The sequence below is a fragment of the Lycium ferocissimum genome, chromosome 6 (genome assembly GCF_029784015.1).
Source record: "Lycium ferocissimum isolate CSIRO_LF1 chromosome 6, AGI_CSIRO_Lferr_CH_V1, whole genome shotgun sequence".
NCBI lineage: Eukaryota > Viridiplantae > Streptophyta > Magnoliopsida > Solanales > Solanaceae > Lycium > Lycium ferocissimum.
The window spans coordinates 1,972,561-1,989,501 of NC_081347.1; the positions used below are offsets into that span (position 1 = coordinate 1,972,561).

The following is a 16,941-nucleotide window of genomic DNA, read 5'->3' on the forward strand; positions in this document are numbered from 1 at the left end:
GTGGTTGTTGTTGTTGTTGTTGTACACTTGTACTAACACAAATTATATTTCTTTAGTTAAAATATCTACTTTTATATATATTGAGTTTGGGCCGGGCAAACATAACTAGTATATTATATAAGAGCAAATGTGAGGACTTTTGTAGTCCTCACAATAATTTTCAATTTTTTAAAAACTTTTTAATTAATTACTTTTATGTCCTAATCTTATTTATTTAAGTCAATTTTTTTGTTTTTTGTTTTTTAAAGTCTACTTTTAAAAGCTATCGAACAACTTTTGTAGTCCTCACAATAATTTTCAAATTTTTTTTAAAACTTTTTAATTAATTACTTTTAGGTCCTAATCTTATTTATTTAAGTCAATTTTTTTGTTTTTGTTTTAAAGTCTACTTTTCAAAAGTATCGAACTTCCTACCTCATTTTTCACGTTCTTTGATTTTGATTGGTGCTCGATATCCGCATTTGAGCCCAATTAATCCGATAATTCGCATCGCATCGCGCCTAGTTAGGGGGAGCGCTTCCTCCAAAGATTTTTCCATATCCATGTTCGAACCCCTAATCACGATTAAGAGAGGAGCGACTCTTTTTACTTAAATTATGTATTTATCTTAAAAGTTCATTAACTATGTATAGATTATTTATTTAGAACTAAATAACTGTTAGGATACATAAGTTATAATGTCAAATTAAGTTCCAAATTTGATTTGAATTAAATAATTTCATCAAAATGGAAGTTAAAATATTAAAGGAGTGGAATGAAAATTTTGCTATGAAGGATTAAAAAATTATATTTCTTTAGTTAAAATATCTATTTTTATATCTTTTTGGGCCGGGCTAGCATTGTTTATATATATATATATATATATATATATATATATCATATCCTAGTTAAAATAGTTTTTAATGTATAGGAAATGTGAACCTTTTAGTACTTTATGTATATCACGTAATCAAAATAGTTTAGGACGGATCACCTGTCGGTCTATGATCAAAGAAAACTATATCTAAGAATGAGATGTATGGAAAGATGATCATTTTAGTCCTAAATCTGGAAAGTAATAACGCAATTTAAATTTTTATTAAGTTTAACCAATCACTCATGTGAAGGAAGAAAAAACTACTTTTTATAATGGAGTATACATTTTTCTTGCTTTCCTCATAATATAATTTTTGTTCTTGCAACAAAGATCACAATTGGGATATGATTTCAAGGCAAAATATACGTTGATATTGGCACCAGGGTTTTCATTGAAGGTAGCAAAAGTTGACTTTTTTTGTCATCATACTTCCTCCGTTTTAATTTATATGAACCTATTTGACTGGACATGAAGTTTAATAAAGGAGAGAAGACTTTAAAACTTATGGTGTTAATCGAGTCACATATACTTTGTGTGTCTATAAAACATTGCATAAAGGTTAATTGTCTCCAAATATAAAAAGGAGTCATTCTATTTTACAAGGACTAACGAGAAATTAGGTTCACATAAATTAAAACGGATGGAGTATAAGATTTGGTTATGGCTGAAATGTATCACTCCAAGTTTTTGTTTTGTTTTTATACAACTCAGTAAGTTGCCGGTTAAACTTAACAGATTCTTTTTACTTGCACCTGTAACTTTAAAAGTGTAGGACTAAAATAGTTACTGTTTTTCATACGTTAAGAACTATGAAGGATTAAAATGAGCATTTCTTTCATAATTGAATGACAAGGATAACCATCATTTGCTTTATTGGTTTAATGGATGGACTGGCATTCACCCTCTATGTAAGGGCGGAGCTAAGGAAACTCAAGGAGTTCAGAATCTCTATACCGGAAAATTAAATTGAATCGATAATGTCAAAAATTATCTTTTATGTATAAAATAAGGAGATAGAGTACATATTGAATTTCCTTAGCTTCTTCGTGTATTTCTTATTTTATATTTTGAATCCTTTATTAAAATCTCTCTTCCCTCCTCTCAAGACCAGCCACCATTTGTTCCCTCCTTTCTAAACTCTCTTTTATATGTTTTATACTTTTCATGCTTTCTTTTTCTACATGATTTAACAGGAGTATCAATTCATGTGTATGCCACATTTCTAAAATCATTCATGAGCAGGAATGAGAAGTCCTTAATATGTAATAACAATGTTATTACAGAACAAACCAATTCAAAACATCCATCCAGAAATAGTTATGTTCCCAAACAGATATTCACAAGACAAAAGACTTGTGTTATACTACTACATCTGACATTTCTTTCTATCTATTAACCTCCAAAACATTTCAGCCAAAGATCACGATCTGATTAGAAGGGTCTACGTCGACTACCCCTCCGTTTCTTCTGATTGGTAGACTACTTCTGCTTCAGGTGATGCATGAGAAAATTTTGATACCTCGGCGAGTATTTTTGATCTTGTGTCAGAAGGTTCATCATCTATCCATGGATCGATTAGAATTCTCACCAATACTGGAGACTTGGCTAATAAAAGTTTGATAAGCTGCATCTCAGACGCTATTCCTACAAAGCATCCCAGCTTAACTTCCCTTAGGTGATTAAATGTCACATCTGCGAAACGTTCGAGTTCAAGGGATTCTGGAACATGATCATCCTCGGCATCATTGTAAACCTAAGAAAGATAAAAAGAAGTCAACTCTCATATTATCGAGGATCTACGAAATATAAAAAAATACCACTAAATAAGAAAGAAAGAAAGAAAAAAAAGAGTAAAAAGCACAACAAACCCGAATAGAAAGAAAGAAAAGAGTAAAAAGCACTACAAACCCGAATCTCGAGATATTCTAAATATGGGAAGCTTCTTATCCAGCAAAGAGCACATGAGAGCCCATATGAATCCATTAGCACAATTGCTGGCAGGTCAAAACGTTTGACACTGTTAATATCAAAGGGAAGCCTTGTTGGTGCTTCATCTCTTGCTTCCATAAAGAGCTAGGGAAATAAATACCAAAATTCAAGATGACTCAGCCCAAAAGAAACTCCATCTATGAAAGTGCATAACAATGAAGTCATGAAACAATATCTACCTCGGAATAGAAGAAGTCCAAGATGAGGTGCTTGAGAGCAGGACAAGACTCGAAAAGTTTTGCAAAATCAACATAATCTGCCTCATGAGAATCCTTACCTATCAGAGATACTTTTGCCAGAAGAGGGACATTCTTTAGACAGAGAGAACTTATACAGCCTTTGAAATCAAAGGATCTTAGCATGGGAGCATTAATTTCAATTGTGTCTAAAAGTTCTGAGATTTCCAGCACCAACCGCTCAAGCAAAGGGCAAAGAGATATTAAACTTTTGATCATTTCAGCAGAAATTGTGACTTCACAGAGTTCCAGACTAATTAACCTATCAAATCCTTCAAAGGTCGATGGATGGTGTATTATGCAATTATGAAGAGTTAGATGCCTCAACTGCGAACATGTGAAAAGCGAAGAAGGCAATCTGCATAGATTATTTAGTGGAAAGTGAAGAACAAGGTGTTGAATGCCATTCTTAGAGAGGAAATATATGAAGTTGTCAATCTTAGGACAGCTCTTTAGATGAAAAACGTTGAGGATAAACTTAGTGATGGGTCCTTCATGAAGGGTCAAAATCTGGTAGATGATCTTTGTAAATTTAACTGCAGAGTTTAGTATATCCTTTTTTGTTTCCCAAAGTTCATAATCAAGCTTCAACTCTGTAAGTCTGCACCAATGATACCTCCATTTCTTTGATAAGATGCTTGTCCTCACAGCATCTTTACAAGGCAAACGCATCAAAATGACATCGATTACATGATCAGGAAGATTGGTAAATGCATCGGGAGGTAAACTTCGACAATGCTTTTTTCCGTTAGGAGGCATCATATAACAGTAATCACCAAGAACCTGTAGAAAACAAGCAATAATACGAAGTAAGAGATCTTCAAACTATTTGGACAGAACTGGCAAAATCTCCAAACTATCCGGATAGAAATGCTATTCACATTTTCAAATAAACATAAGAACGAGACGATCAGTTATAACAATAATCACCAAGAACCTGTACAAAATAACTAAATGAAGAAAAATGTTCAAATTTACCCGTGAAGTATCCGAACTGTCTTACATTTGCTCTCTGTTTACCTATTGATCCATGAAAGATTCTACAGTTGTCTTTCTTCTCAATTATGCCCCTCCCTCTAATGGTTGTCTAGTCTTGGCTTTGACATTTTCCAAGGTGAAACCACATAGACAAACAAAAGTGCTAAACTTACTCCTAAACTATCAAATCGGCTTATATATAAACTATTGCATGCCCTGGACAATTGGAAAGGTCCAAATATAACACTTGAACAAGATTCAAACATATCTGTACATAGCTTCCACTGATTCAACCAAATCAAACCAACTTTTCCATCAATAGTTTATAAATACATTTGTGGCTTCAAAATGGAAAAAATAAGAAATAATAGAAACCATAATCACACTATCTATCTACTTCTTGTTCTAAACTTATAAACCATCATAGCTAACAATAAGAAGAAAAATAATTTCCAAAGTTGTGATCATTTTAACTCATATAATAAGTTTCTCCAAAGGTCCAACTCCATACCTGGCTTCCACAGATTCATCCAAATCAAACCAACTTTCCAATCAATACCTTATACTCCCTCCGTCTCAATTTATGTGAAAGGTGTTTGACTAGACATTGAGTTTAAGAATAAGGAAGACTTTTAAAACCTGTGGTATAAAATAAATCATAGATATTTGTGTGGCTATAAGTCATCTAATAAGGGCAGAAAAGGAAGTTTAAACTTAAATTATTACTAAGAGCCCGTTTGGCTTAGCTTATAAGTAGCTGTTTTTTGTTTTTTTTGAGTGTTTGGTGATTAAGCTTATAAGCATATTTTCTTAAAAATAAATTTCCAAAAAAAATAAGTTGATAGAATCAACTTATTTTTTTTGCCTTATAAGCTGAATGTTTTCAGCTTATAAGGTGCTTTTTTTAAACTAAGCCAAACGAGCCCTAAATATAAAAATGTGTCATTCTCTTGGGACCGAGTAAAAAAGTAAATAGTAACACATAAATTGGGACAAAGAGAATACATGGTTTCAAAAGGAAAAATAAAAGGAATAAAAAACATTATCAAACATCATCTTCTTGTTTTTTTCTTCTAAGCTTTTATCAACCATCATCAATAAAAATAAGGAGAAACAATAATTTCCATAATTGTGATCATTTTTACCTCCTAAAAATAAGCTTAAGAAGCTGTGTCAACAGAGTTAACTAAGATTTGACCATCAAATTAGTAGTTTTAGTGTTAGAATTTTGCAAGCCCTAAAAGATCCTATTAACTGCAGAAAACACAAATTAAAAAGGAGTGAAAGTACAATTATACCCTTATTAGTGCTTCAGCTTTAGGGAACTGTTTGGATTCTTCAAATCTTCCGTCTCAATTCAGGGATTTGGTTCATAGCCAGTGGATAGAGGAATTGGGGTAAAAACATTGTAGAGTGAAGTAAGTAAGTGTGCAAGGAATAAATAAGGTCCATATTGTAATACTCCATCCCTCTCAAATTATCTTGGTTTTTTTAAATTTTACGAGTCATTCCAGAAATATTAATTAACAGGGATATTTAACTAATTTTATTCTTATTCAAACGTGAATTATAATTTTTTTCATTAAATGTTTACTTTATTTATATATCAATTTAATAACATGATAGAAAAAAATAAAAAATTAATTATGCGTTCAACTTCTAAAATAATAAATAATTTAAAATATTTATTTTAGTAACATGACAAATAATTTATGTCGGAGAGAGTATTAGAACAAAGAGAAAATGTTCAAATTGAGTTAAAAAAACCATTTACGCGGTACCAATTTCGCTCTAAATAGAGGTAGCTAGATTTTGTAAATAATTCATAAAATGACAATAGTGGAGTATAATTTTATAATCATTGTACAATGTAACATTATTAAAGTTTTTCTCCCTCCTGTTTTATTTGAGATATTTCGTTACATCTGTTTTCTCTTTTTAAATCTGCTTTGATATGTGTTATTTGAGCTAAGAATCTTTCGCAAATAATATTTCTACCTCAACGTAAGAATAACGTCTGCGTATACTTTATTCTTTTCAGACGCACTTTGTGAGTGTTCATTGAATAATTTATTGTTGTTATATAATTTAAGGTTTTCTTATCGAGCGTGAAGACTTCATAATCAGATAATAGTAAGATTGGGTCTCACAATTAAATAAATAAATATATTAAAATTCTTTTGCAAAAAATACCTAATTCAAAATAATATATAGGTAAAATATCAAATCATATAGAGTACATGATATGCAAAACTTTATGTAACGGAGGATTGTGATATGCCACGCATTAGACACGTGGCTTAAAATTACATCCACTTCCTCTCTACCTAATACTTATAGGGTAAAGGGAAAAATATAGCTCTCAATTTTGTGATTTAGAATACATATACTCCTCATTATAAAAGCGGTGCATATATATCCTTTCGGTATAAAATAGTGCAAATATATACTCATGTCATTATAAAATGATATAAATATACTTTTTTTTCGCTAACGGAATTAAAAAAAAAAATCATTTAGATTATTTTTTAATTAAAAATGCTACGTGACTTTAAAAAAAAGTCTACCCATTTTTTTAAGTATACATAATTTTCTAAAGACACATAATATTTTTTTTTTTTTACTGATGGGTCGGGTTTGGTTCGTTTAAAAAATGGATAGACTTATTTTTTTTAAAGTCACGAGATATTTTTTTAAACAAATCAAACACGACTCATTAGAAAAAAATTTACTATATGGCTTTAGAAAAGTATGTCTACTTAAAAAAATAGGTAGTGTCTACTCAAAAAAAAAATAGGTAGACTTTTTTTTAAAGTCACATGATATTTTTTAGTTAAAAAATAACTTAAATAATTTTAAAAAAAAATTCAACAGCAAAAAGGTATATTTACATAATTTTATAACGGTAGAGTTATATTTGTATCATTTTGTAATGATAAGAATATATATACATTATTTTTATAATGAAGGTATACAAACTCTAAATAACAAAGTTGAGCGGAATATTTGCACCTTTGTCCATACTTATGTAACAACCCACTTCCATTTCTGTCACTGATAAGCAAAAATTACAAAAGTATTGCCCTAAGGACTGAAGCACAGAAGTAGTAAGCATAAGGGGTTTCTAACAACTACCCAAAATAGAAAGGCAAAGATTCAATTTTTTTGGATCTTACATCTTCTTGCTTTGGTAACCTTAAAATCTTCATCCATTATTTATTTGTTTATTGTGTTTTTCTATATCAAAATATTAGTCTTTTAACTTGTGTTTATTGCTTGGGTTTGTACATTTGTTCTTTCTTTAAGTCAATAAAAGTGTCATAAAGGAAGAATTAATTGTGGAAGCAAATAATTATAGAGATGTACTATATGGAAAATCCTACTCAGGAAAAAAGAGTGGGGTTGTGGTGTTGGGGGTGGGGGTGGTGGTGCTTTGTGGGGTGGTGGGGTGTGGGATGTGGGATGTGGGATGGTGGGTTGTGGGGTGGTGGGTTGTGGTGGTGGTGATGGTGATGGTGGTGGGGTTGTGGTGGTGGGTTGTGTGGTGGTGTGGTGTGTTGGGGGGTTGGGATAGTCGAGATGTGCTTAAGTTGGCCTAAACACCAGCGTTTAAAGAAAACAACATGGAAAATTCTTGGATTACAAAAAGACCAAGACAATTGTATGGAGTGGGAATTGGATTACCAAAAAATTGAATCTTTATTTTAGAAACAAGACACAGAGTTACTTTTCCCCCCTTAAAAATGGTAGTGCCCTGGCCAGCTTTTGCGCCTTGAATATTTCGGGCACTTGTAAACTATATCCATCAAGGTTTAAGCAGATGGAACGAAATCGCCTAAATCTAGATTTGAACCTTGTCTCCTATGGTTTTCGTCCCACCGATAGGCCACACCCTTGGTTAAGGAAAAGAATAAAACAGACCAAGGCAAAAGTAATTAAAGAAGAATTGAAAATCTTCCTTCACCGAAAAATTTAGGTTGATAAGCTCAAAAATTGTCTTTAATTGCCTTTAGGTGAGCTGAGTGTTATGCTACATTTCCTCCATTGGTAATTTCATAAAAAATTTAACCAGATATTTAGTAAATACTAATGTAAGTATTAGTTAATCCGAAATCTTGTAGTAGCTGATTTGATGTCAAATCCAGCCAAAGCTGTGAAATAGCTGCTTAGCTGATTTTAAGAGTGAAAATTACCAAATGCTGAAGCTATAGATGTCTGTTGAGAAGCTTATTAGCAGCAAAAGACAGTGCGTCTCTTGTGTGTGCTGTTTGGACTTTTCCTTTCCAATAACAGATCTGTATAATCCCTTTTATTCTTGCTCTAAAGAATGCAATTCCTCGATATCAAGATGAGATGGAGGATGAGTGTCGTATCACGTATGTGTACTATCTGCAGATTATTTGGAGATTTCTTACCTTTGTGTTCTTGTTTATTTTCTGCAGATTACTATTGGTGTTGTATGATGCCTCCTAAAATTACCGATCTACCTGAGAATGCTATCAATGCCATTCTGATGTCTTTGCCTTTGCGAGATGCCGTGAGGACAAGCATCTTATCAAAGAAATGGAGGTACAAGTGGTGCAAACTTCCAGAGTTGACACTTGATGATAAACTTTGGAAGACGACAGATAACTTACCATCCCCTTCTATTAGGTTTACAACCATCATGTACAACATTTTGACCCTTCATTCAGGACCACTTACTAAGTTTACCCTCTCTATGTCTGAACTGAAAAAGTATCCAAAGATCGACAGCTTGATACATTTCCTCTCTAGGAATGGCATTCAGCATCTTGTTCTTCAATTTTCGAAGTGGAACCGATACAAACTGCCTTCTTCATTTTTCACGCGTTCGCAGTTGAGGCATTTGACCCTCCAAAATTGTCTAATATGTCCTCCACCAGCCTTCGAAGGTTTCAATATGTTAATTAGTCTGGAACTGTGTCATGTTTCAATTTCTTCTGAAGCACTAGAAAATTTAATCTCTTCAAGCCCATTACTTGAGAATTTAGTGCTGAAAATGTCAGATAATTCGAACCACATCCAAATTAAAGCTCCCAAGTTGAGATCCTTCGAGTTCACAGGCTGTATAAAATTTATCTCCTTAAAAAACGTTCCGCAACTTGCTAAACTCTCTCTTTTGTGTGGAGAATCTTTTGAGGAATCAGAAAAATGTGATCTTGACAAATTTTTTCAGTCACATCCTGCTCTTGAGCATCTCCACTTGGAATATGGAAGTGCCCAGGTAAATGTTGCTTCAGAACTTCATTGTTATGCATTCCCACTAAATGTACCGTCTTTGGGCTTCGAGTCATCCTGATTTTTCATTTTCTTTGTAGTTCTTGGTTGCTGAAGCACCAACAAGGCTTTCCTCTGCTCTTAACTATCTTAAACATCTTTACGTATCTCTGGATGAATTAAATGATCTTTCCTGCGCTCTTTGCTTGATACGAAGCTCCCCATGTTTACAAGATCTTGAAGTGGAGGTTATTTGCGATTTTTTTTTCCCTTTTTCTTTTGCATGTGTTGTTCATACATAATGGCGACTTTATTTTTGGACTCATTGGATCTTCAATCTTCTTAATCTTTCTTAGGTATCTATGGAAGAATCGGATGACAAAGTTGACGAAGTTTCTGCAAGCTTCTCAGATGTAGGATTGAATCAAGTTAAGACGGTTAAGATTGCAGGAATAATTGGCACCAAGCTTGAGATGGAGCTTATCAAGCTTCTATTGGCCAAATCTCCGATGCTGGTGAGAATGATCATCCAGCCCGACCAATTGTTGGTAGACAAAGAAAAAGGTGTCAAGATACTTGCAGAGTTATCAACATTTCAGCGGGCATCACGTAAAGCTGAAGTTGAATGTCAGCTAGAATGAGTCAGGATGTAGTAGTATATGCTTGTTTTTGCCTAAGTTATCTAATCAGTGGTTGTTTATTTTCAATGTTATCTGGGGTGAATTGGTTCTCCACTTTTTGTGTAATGACTCAGCTTTGGGTGATACCCCTAGTTTACATAGGTTTGTTAGCCACCATAGCGCGAGTTATGCGCCTTCTGCTTACGTTTGTTAGCTACCATAGCGCGAGTTATGTGCCTTCTGCTCCTTGTACTAAGGTTTGTGTGAACTTAATATTAGTAATGTTCCTTTCAGGAGGGAATGCACTTCTCATGCTCCCTTGTTGAAGAACTAAAAGACTTTTAACCTTTTTAATCTACAGTGTTATGCAGCTTCTTTAGTAATTAGTTGTGTTTTTTTTTAATATGTTATTTATTCTTTTTGTTTTTGGTTTAGCCATTCTGATTTGTGTTAAGACTTCTGATGAAGGTGGGATAAATGTTCGACTAACTTTGGTTCGTGTTAGGAATTGTGATTAAGGTGGGATAAATGTCCCAACATATCTGTTGTTGATAATATGATATTTATTCGTTATATGACATGGAGATGATCGTTTTAAGTTAACTAATGTGATGTTTACCAAGATCTTATGTCTCCTTCCATTTGCTTGATATAAGAAAGAAAAGAATGGGCACAATGCAAAACACAAAGAGCTTTAAAGTTTGATACAACACAAGTATTTTAAGGTAAAACTGTACTTCTATAATATGTAATTGTGAAAAGAGATAATCTAAAGATTGAAAATATGATTGATATGTTTTCAAGAAATTGTTATATTATTTCAACTTTTTAATATAATTTATATCGATATAGTTTATACATATATTTTACCAGGATAATAATCCAGGGATTACTACCTAAATAAAACTATCACAATGACACATTTACCCCTTCCGAAGATAATCTCACCCTTTGTTTGTTTTTTTTTTTTTCTTTCTTCTTCTTATAAACAAAAACTAGATTCAGATTGAAAAAAAAAAAATTATCCTTTTTAATTTGGAGTTATAAGGGAGTCATATATCTCATATTTTTTCTAGAAATAAATCAAACAAATCATGTTGATTATTGTATATGTTTAGAAATTAATGAACGAAATTATCCTATATATTTATAGTCCGGTCCTTCCCCAAACTCCGCGCATAGTGGAAACTTAATGCATCGAGCTGTCTTGTTTTTGAAAAAAATATAAATACTTAATGAAATAGTAAGTTAAAGCTATGTTCATCTGAACAATGCTACTATAAGTACTTGCTCTGCCTCAATTTACGCGGAACACTATTCTTTTAAATTTGTCTAAAAAAGAATGTCAATTTTATATATTTAGAAAATAATTTAACTTTATGAGATGATTTACAACCACACAAATATCTAATACTTATTTTGAAACACGCATTATTTTATACAACTGAAAACTAATTAATTCTAAAATTACATTTTATTTTTTCTTGTCTCTCACTAACTTCAGTCTATACTGTTTTGGCTTTTCTCAGGTATGTTCACAGTTAAAATTGTTGTTTTCTGCATTTATAGAGGTTTCTTTAGGGTTCACAAATTTTAATATAGTAAAATTACTAATTTGATGTCCAAAATCAGGTGAAACATCTTCTTAACCTTATTTTTATGACTTAAAATTGACTTATTTTTGGTTCACTTTATTGTTAGCTGTGTTTAATAATAAAAAACAGATAAAAGCAGAGAAAGAAGAAATGAGGTAAAAAGAAAAATTAGAGTTTTATTTAACTATACCCCGTTAGAGATGAAACATTATGCTATAAAGCTAATACTAATAAATTGAATTGTAATTCCAAAAATGTAAAAGGACTAAACTGCATAGACATTAACTGCAGTATTATCACTAATAAAATTTGTAGTTGGAAGTGGAGATATGTTGTTATGTACAACATATGTAACTTGTTTAACTTTTAGAACAAAATCAATTGCCTTTTATCTTACCAACATCAATCTTTAGGAATAAAATTGCTTGGCAGATGCAGTAACTCCATATTTTTACATACATTAAGGACTTTCTATTAAGCGGAGTACATAAAGGATCAAAGTAGTCCAAACCACGATACATTACGGACCATTTTGATCAATTTCTTGTGGAAGTATCATGTATGGGTATGTCTACACGAAATAACCGTGCCATTATTGAACCCGTAAATCAGTATGTCATAGATATTAAGAGGAGGTAGTTGACTGATTTCAACTAGAATGCACTTTTCCTTCTTTATGTTGATTTAACAATGTGAATCGCAGTTATGTCCAGATTGTTTGGAGATTCCTTACGTCGTAATATTGTTTATCCCCGACAGGTTCTTGGTGATTATTGTTGTGAGTTGTGAGTTGTGACTTGTGATTGATCCTTTTGTACTTATATTGATTTGACAATGTGAATAGCAGTTTTGTCTAGATAATTTGGAGATTCCTTACTTTGGATTGTTGCTTTTGTTATATGATGCGTCGTCAGGAAAGAAAGTGTAGCCGAAGTCTAACTCCTGACGTCCTTAGCAACCTTCCTGATAATGAATCGATGTCATTCTGATGCGTTTGCCTTGTAAAGATGCTGTGATTACAAGCATCTTATCGAAGAAATGGAGGTGTCACCGCTGTAGACGTACAGAGTTGACGCTTGATATATCTCATTGGAGAACGAAAAATGATTTACTATATCTCATTGGAGAACGAAAAATGATTTACTATACCCTACGGTTAAATTTGAAAAGATAAGCTGCTAGTTTTTGACACTTCATGAAGGACCCATTACTAAGTTTACACTCAACATTGCTTTTCTGAAAAGATGTCCTCAGATTGACAACTTCATAAATTACCTCTCTAGGAATGACATTCAACATCTTGTTCTTCACCTTTCACGGCATGAGCTATACGAATTGCCTTCTTCACTTTTCATATGTTCGCAGTTGAGGCATCTAACTCTTCGTGATTGCTCAATGCATCCTCCATAGGCCTATAAAGGATTTGATAGGTTAATTAGGCTTGAACTTTGTAGAATTAGAATTTCTTCTCAATTGCTGGGAAGTTCAATATCTCACTGTCGTTGCCTGAGCAGTTGGTGCTGGAAATTTCAGAAACCAAACATAATTGAAATTAATGCCCCCAAGCTGTGGTCCTTTGATTTCACTGGTAGAGTAAGTTCTATTTTCCTAAAGAATGTCCCTCTTCTGGCAAAAGTATCTCTGATAGGTGACGAGTCTATGGAAGCAGAGAATCTTGGTTTTGCAAAGTTTAGTTCTATGTTGCTCGGAATTTTCAAAAATCTCAACAGATGCGTGTCGGATTCTCCAAAAGTAGTTTATTTTTTGAGAATCCGACACGGGTACGGCATCGAAAGTGAAGAGGCCGCGCAACTTAGTTTAAGCTATGTGGGTGTGTGTGGAAGTATCCAGTGTGGGTATGTCAAGGTTTATGTGATTCTGGTTTCTGTTCTTTTTCTTCCTTTGGAACCCACAAATGTATTTTATCGAAGTATCTATGGAATGTTTTCTTGCTGTAAGAATGCCATTTAATTGATATTAAGCTATGGTGGGGTCTGGGGTGTTTGGAAATATCCAGCATGGGTATGTGAAGTTTTTTCTACCTTCCATTTTTTCGGGTATTTTGAAGAATCTGCACAAAAATACCCTCGCCTTTATCCGTATAACATAGATATTAAGAAGAGATAGTTGATTGATTGGATTTCAACTAAAATGCACCTTTATTTCTTATGTTGATTCGACAATATTGCGAAAAGAGGTTCTGTCCAGATAATTGGGAGATTCCTTACTTTGTACTATTGCTTATTTTCTACAGGTTCTTGGTGATTTTTGTTATATGATGCCTCCAAAGGGAAGAAAGCATCGTCGAATTTTACCTCCTGACGTCCTTAGCAAACTTCCTAATAATGTAATCGATGTCATTCTGATGTGTTTGCCTTGTAAAGATGCTGTGAGGACAAGCATCTTGTCAAAGAAATGGAGGTATAACTGGTGTAGACTTATAGAGTTGACACTTGATGAATCTCATTCGAGAACAAAAAATGATTTTCTAGACCCTACAGTTAAATTTAAAAAGATTATCTGCCAGTTTTTGACCCTTCATGAAGGACCCATTACTAAGTTTACCCTCGACATTGATGATTTGAGAAGCTGTCCTAACATTGACAACTTCATATATTTCCTCTCTGGGAATGACATTCAGCATCTTGTTCTTCACTTACCATGGAATGAAAAGCTATACAAATTGCCTTCTTCACTCTTCACATGTTTGCAGTTGAGGCATCTAAATCTTCATTATTGCTCAATACATCATCCATCGGCCTTTCAAGGATTTGATAAGTTAATTAGCCTGGAACTATGTAGAGTCGCAATTTCTTCTGAATTGCTAGAAAGTTTAATATCTCATTGCCCCTTGCTTGAGCAGTTGGTGCTGAAATCCTTAGACATTTTAAACATAATTGAAACTAAAGCCCCCATGGTGAGATCCTTTGATTTCGAAGGAAATATAAGTTCTATTTGTCTAAAGAATGTCCCTCTTCTTGCAAAAGTATCTCTGATTGCTGAGGATTCTTCTGCGAAGGAACAAAATTTTGATTTTGCAGAGTTTTTCGAGTCTTGTTGTGCTATCGAGTACCTCTTCTTGGACTTCTTTTATACTGAGGTAGGTGCCTAGGTAGTGCTTTACGTCTTTATTGTTATGCACTTTTCACAGATGGAACTTCTTTTGGACTGATTCATCTTGAATTTTGGTATTTCTTTCCTATTTCTTTACAGAAGAAGCAGATGAAGCACCAACAAGACTTCCTGATGATCTTAGCTGTGTCAAACCTTTTTTTCCTGATTGGTATTTTGTTGCATGAATCATATAAGCTCTCATGTGCTCTTTGCTTGATAAGAAGCTTCCCATATTTAGAATATCTCAAAATACAGGTTCTTAGTGCTGTGACTCTTTTCTTTCTTATTTGGTGGTCTTCTTTCATACTTTTTTGATCCTCAATAATCTGAGAGTTGGACTTTCTGTTATCTTTCTTAGGGTTACTGTGACGGTGATGGTCATATTCTAGAATCCCTTGAACTTGAACATTTCTCTGATGTGACGTTTAATCACCTCAAGAAAGTTAAGCTAAACCACTTCACAGGGACAACACCTAAGATGTAGCTTATCAAGCTTTTGTTAGCCAAGTCTCCGGTGTTGGTGAGAATGCTAATCAAACATGTTCTATCTGATGATGTACCTCTTGACGCGAGATTAAAAATGCTCGCTAAGGTATCAAAATTTTGGCGTGCATCACCTAAAGCAGAAGTAGTCTACATTAATCCTTTAATTGAATCATGATCATTAGAATTTGAGCTGATATAAATGTTGATGCAGTAGTATAACATTGTGTTTTGTGAATATCTGTCTTGGAACATCATCACCATTTCTGGAAGGATGTTTTGATTAGTTGTTCTGCAATAACAGTGTCTACATGTTAAGAATTTTTGCATTTAGCGTCTGTTCATGAATGATTTATGGAATGTGACATACACATGAATTGATACTGTGTTGGTACTTTTTATTTTTGCATATAAATGTCTATGCATTTTGTGGTTCGCAGTGCATTACTCTCTACCTGGCCAATTCCATGTGTATGGCTAGCTTGAAGTACTTCTTGGAGATTTGATTTTAGTTTGATTTTTATAGTAGGATTAGGCCTTATCAAAGTTATCAATAGTTTTCTTATTTTTCAATCAAATTTTTCATTTTTTGGTTGATCAATACACACACTCCCTACTTTTAAAGTGACAACTTGGGAAAATTATTAGTGCTTCTTTGAGAATCCCAGGTTTATATTAGGTGCAAACTTGATTTTGATTTTGTATTTCTTGTTTGGCAAGAATTGAAATCTCTTTTTTGTGGTTTGTGGATCACAAGGCACTTGTGAGAAAAAAAAATAAAAAAAAAATTGAAAGCATAGTCCATTTTTTGCTTAATTTTCTTGTCACCCAAGTCCCACTTTATTGTCATTTTCCTACCTTTATTTTTTGTTCTTGTGAAGAAAGATATTGGTGGCCACGTCAATTTTTCTTTCATCTTTACGTGAATTTTAACTTTTTCTTTCAAAGCAGACGATTCAGTGGTGGATAAGGTCACAGTTTGAACTTAGTATTTATTATTATTGTATATTAACTCCAGATTGTTGTGTGAACCATAAATTTTAAATTCTGAATCTGCTTCTTCTGATTAATCGTACACCTTTTTATTAGGAAAAACAACACAAATGCCCATTGAAGAGAAAAAAATTACCTGTTCATACCCCGCCTAAATAAATAACATAACTATCGGTACAGCTGTTAATTAATTACCCGTGTACCCCTTAATTTTTTACCCAAAAGTTCGGCGCCGAATATGGTGCACTTCAAGTGCTCTCGTACCAAATCTTTTTGTTTTTTTGTCTTGTTCTGTTTTGCCTTTTTATATTTTATTCATTTAGATTTTTGTCTTTCTTTTTTTTTTCTTTTTCTTTTTTTTAAGTTCATTTAGTTTTTGGTCTTTTTTTTTTTTTGGGGTCTTTTTTTAAGATAAAAATAAGAGAGAAAGCTAAAACTATTAGCTAACTATTTTTAATAAAAATATAAAACTTAAATAATTAGACTTTAACAAGAAGATTAAAAAAATACTAAAATCACTAATTTATTTATTAAAACTTAAAACAATAGAAAATATATTTTTTATTTTGATCACAAGTAAAAGTTGCTAAAAATAATATAAAAATTAACTCTTTTTACAAAATATAACTCCCTAAAAATGATATAAATATTAAAATATCAAACACTGCTCAATCCTCTGTAATACTCATGTGGTATATCATGTATTGACAGGGTATCATAAAGGACTAATAGTTCATTCCTTCAAGAAAAACACTCAGTCCTCTATAATATCTTTTGGGTATATGATATATTATGGGCTCAGTCATCCATGATACCAAATCTGTATATATGATATATAC

At 32.8% G+C, this 16,941-nt stretch overlaps 2 protein-coding genes and 1 pseudogene across 3 annotated transcripts; 2 read left to right on the forward strand and 1 right to left on the reverse strand.

The window, feature by feature from the left end:
- Positions 1 to 2,111: 2,111 nt before the first annotated feature.
- Positions 2,112 to 5,477, reverse strand: LOC132058866 (F-box/FBD/LRR-repeat protein At1g13570-like). 2 transcript variants are annotated; one of them, XM_059451239.1, is made up of 4 exons: positions 5,358 to 5,477; positions 3,025 to 3,864; positions 2,765 to 2,929; positions 2,112 to 2,609 (listed from the first exon to the last, which is right to left on the reverse strand). In XM_059451239.1, exons 2-4 carry the CDS (start codon positions 3,841 to 3,843, stop codon positions 2,307 to 2,309), a joined length of 1,287 nt encoding a protein of 428 aa, XP_059307222.1. In that variant the 5' UTR covers positions 3,844 to 3,864; positions 5,358 to 5,477; the 3' UTR covers positions 2,112 to 2,306. The 2 variants fall into 2 exon arrangements, with proteins under 2 accessions (XP_059307222.1, XP_059307223.1); XM_059451240.1 differs by lacking the exon at positions 5,358 to 5,477 and adding an exon at positions 4,060 to 4,838.
- A 1,638-nt stretch (positions 5,478 to 7,115) lies between these two features.
- LOC132058867 (F-box/FBD/LRR-repeat protein At1g13570-like) lies at positions 7,116 to 10,299 on the forward strand. The gene is made up of 4 exons (XM_059451241.1): positions 7,116 to 7,249; positions 8,502 to 9,304; positions 9,399 to 9,545; positions 9,654 to 10,299. The coding sequence occupies exons 2-4, from the start codon at positions 8,519 to 8,521 to the stop codon at positions 9,936 to 9,938; spliced, it is 1,218 nt and encodes a 405-aa protein (XP_059307224.1). The 5' UTR covers positions 7,116 to 7,249; positions 8,502 to 8,518; the 3' UTR covers positions 9,939 to 10,299.
- Positions 10,300 to 13,227: 2,928 nt separating this feature from the next.
- On the forward strand, positions 13,228 to 15,288 carry LOC132060544 (F-box/FBD/LRR-repeat protein At1g13570-like; annotated as a pseudogene).
- The last annotated feature ends 1,653 nt before the right edge of the window (positions 15,289 to 16,941 follow it).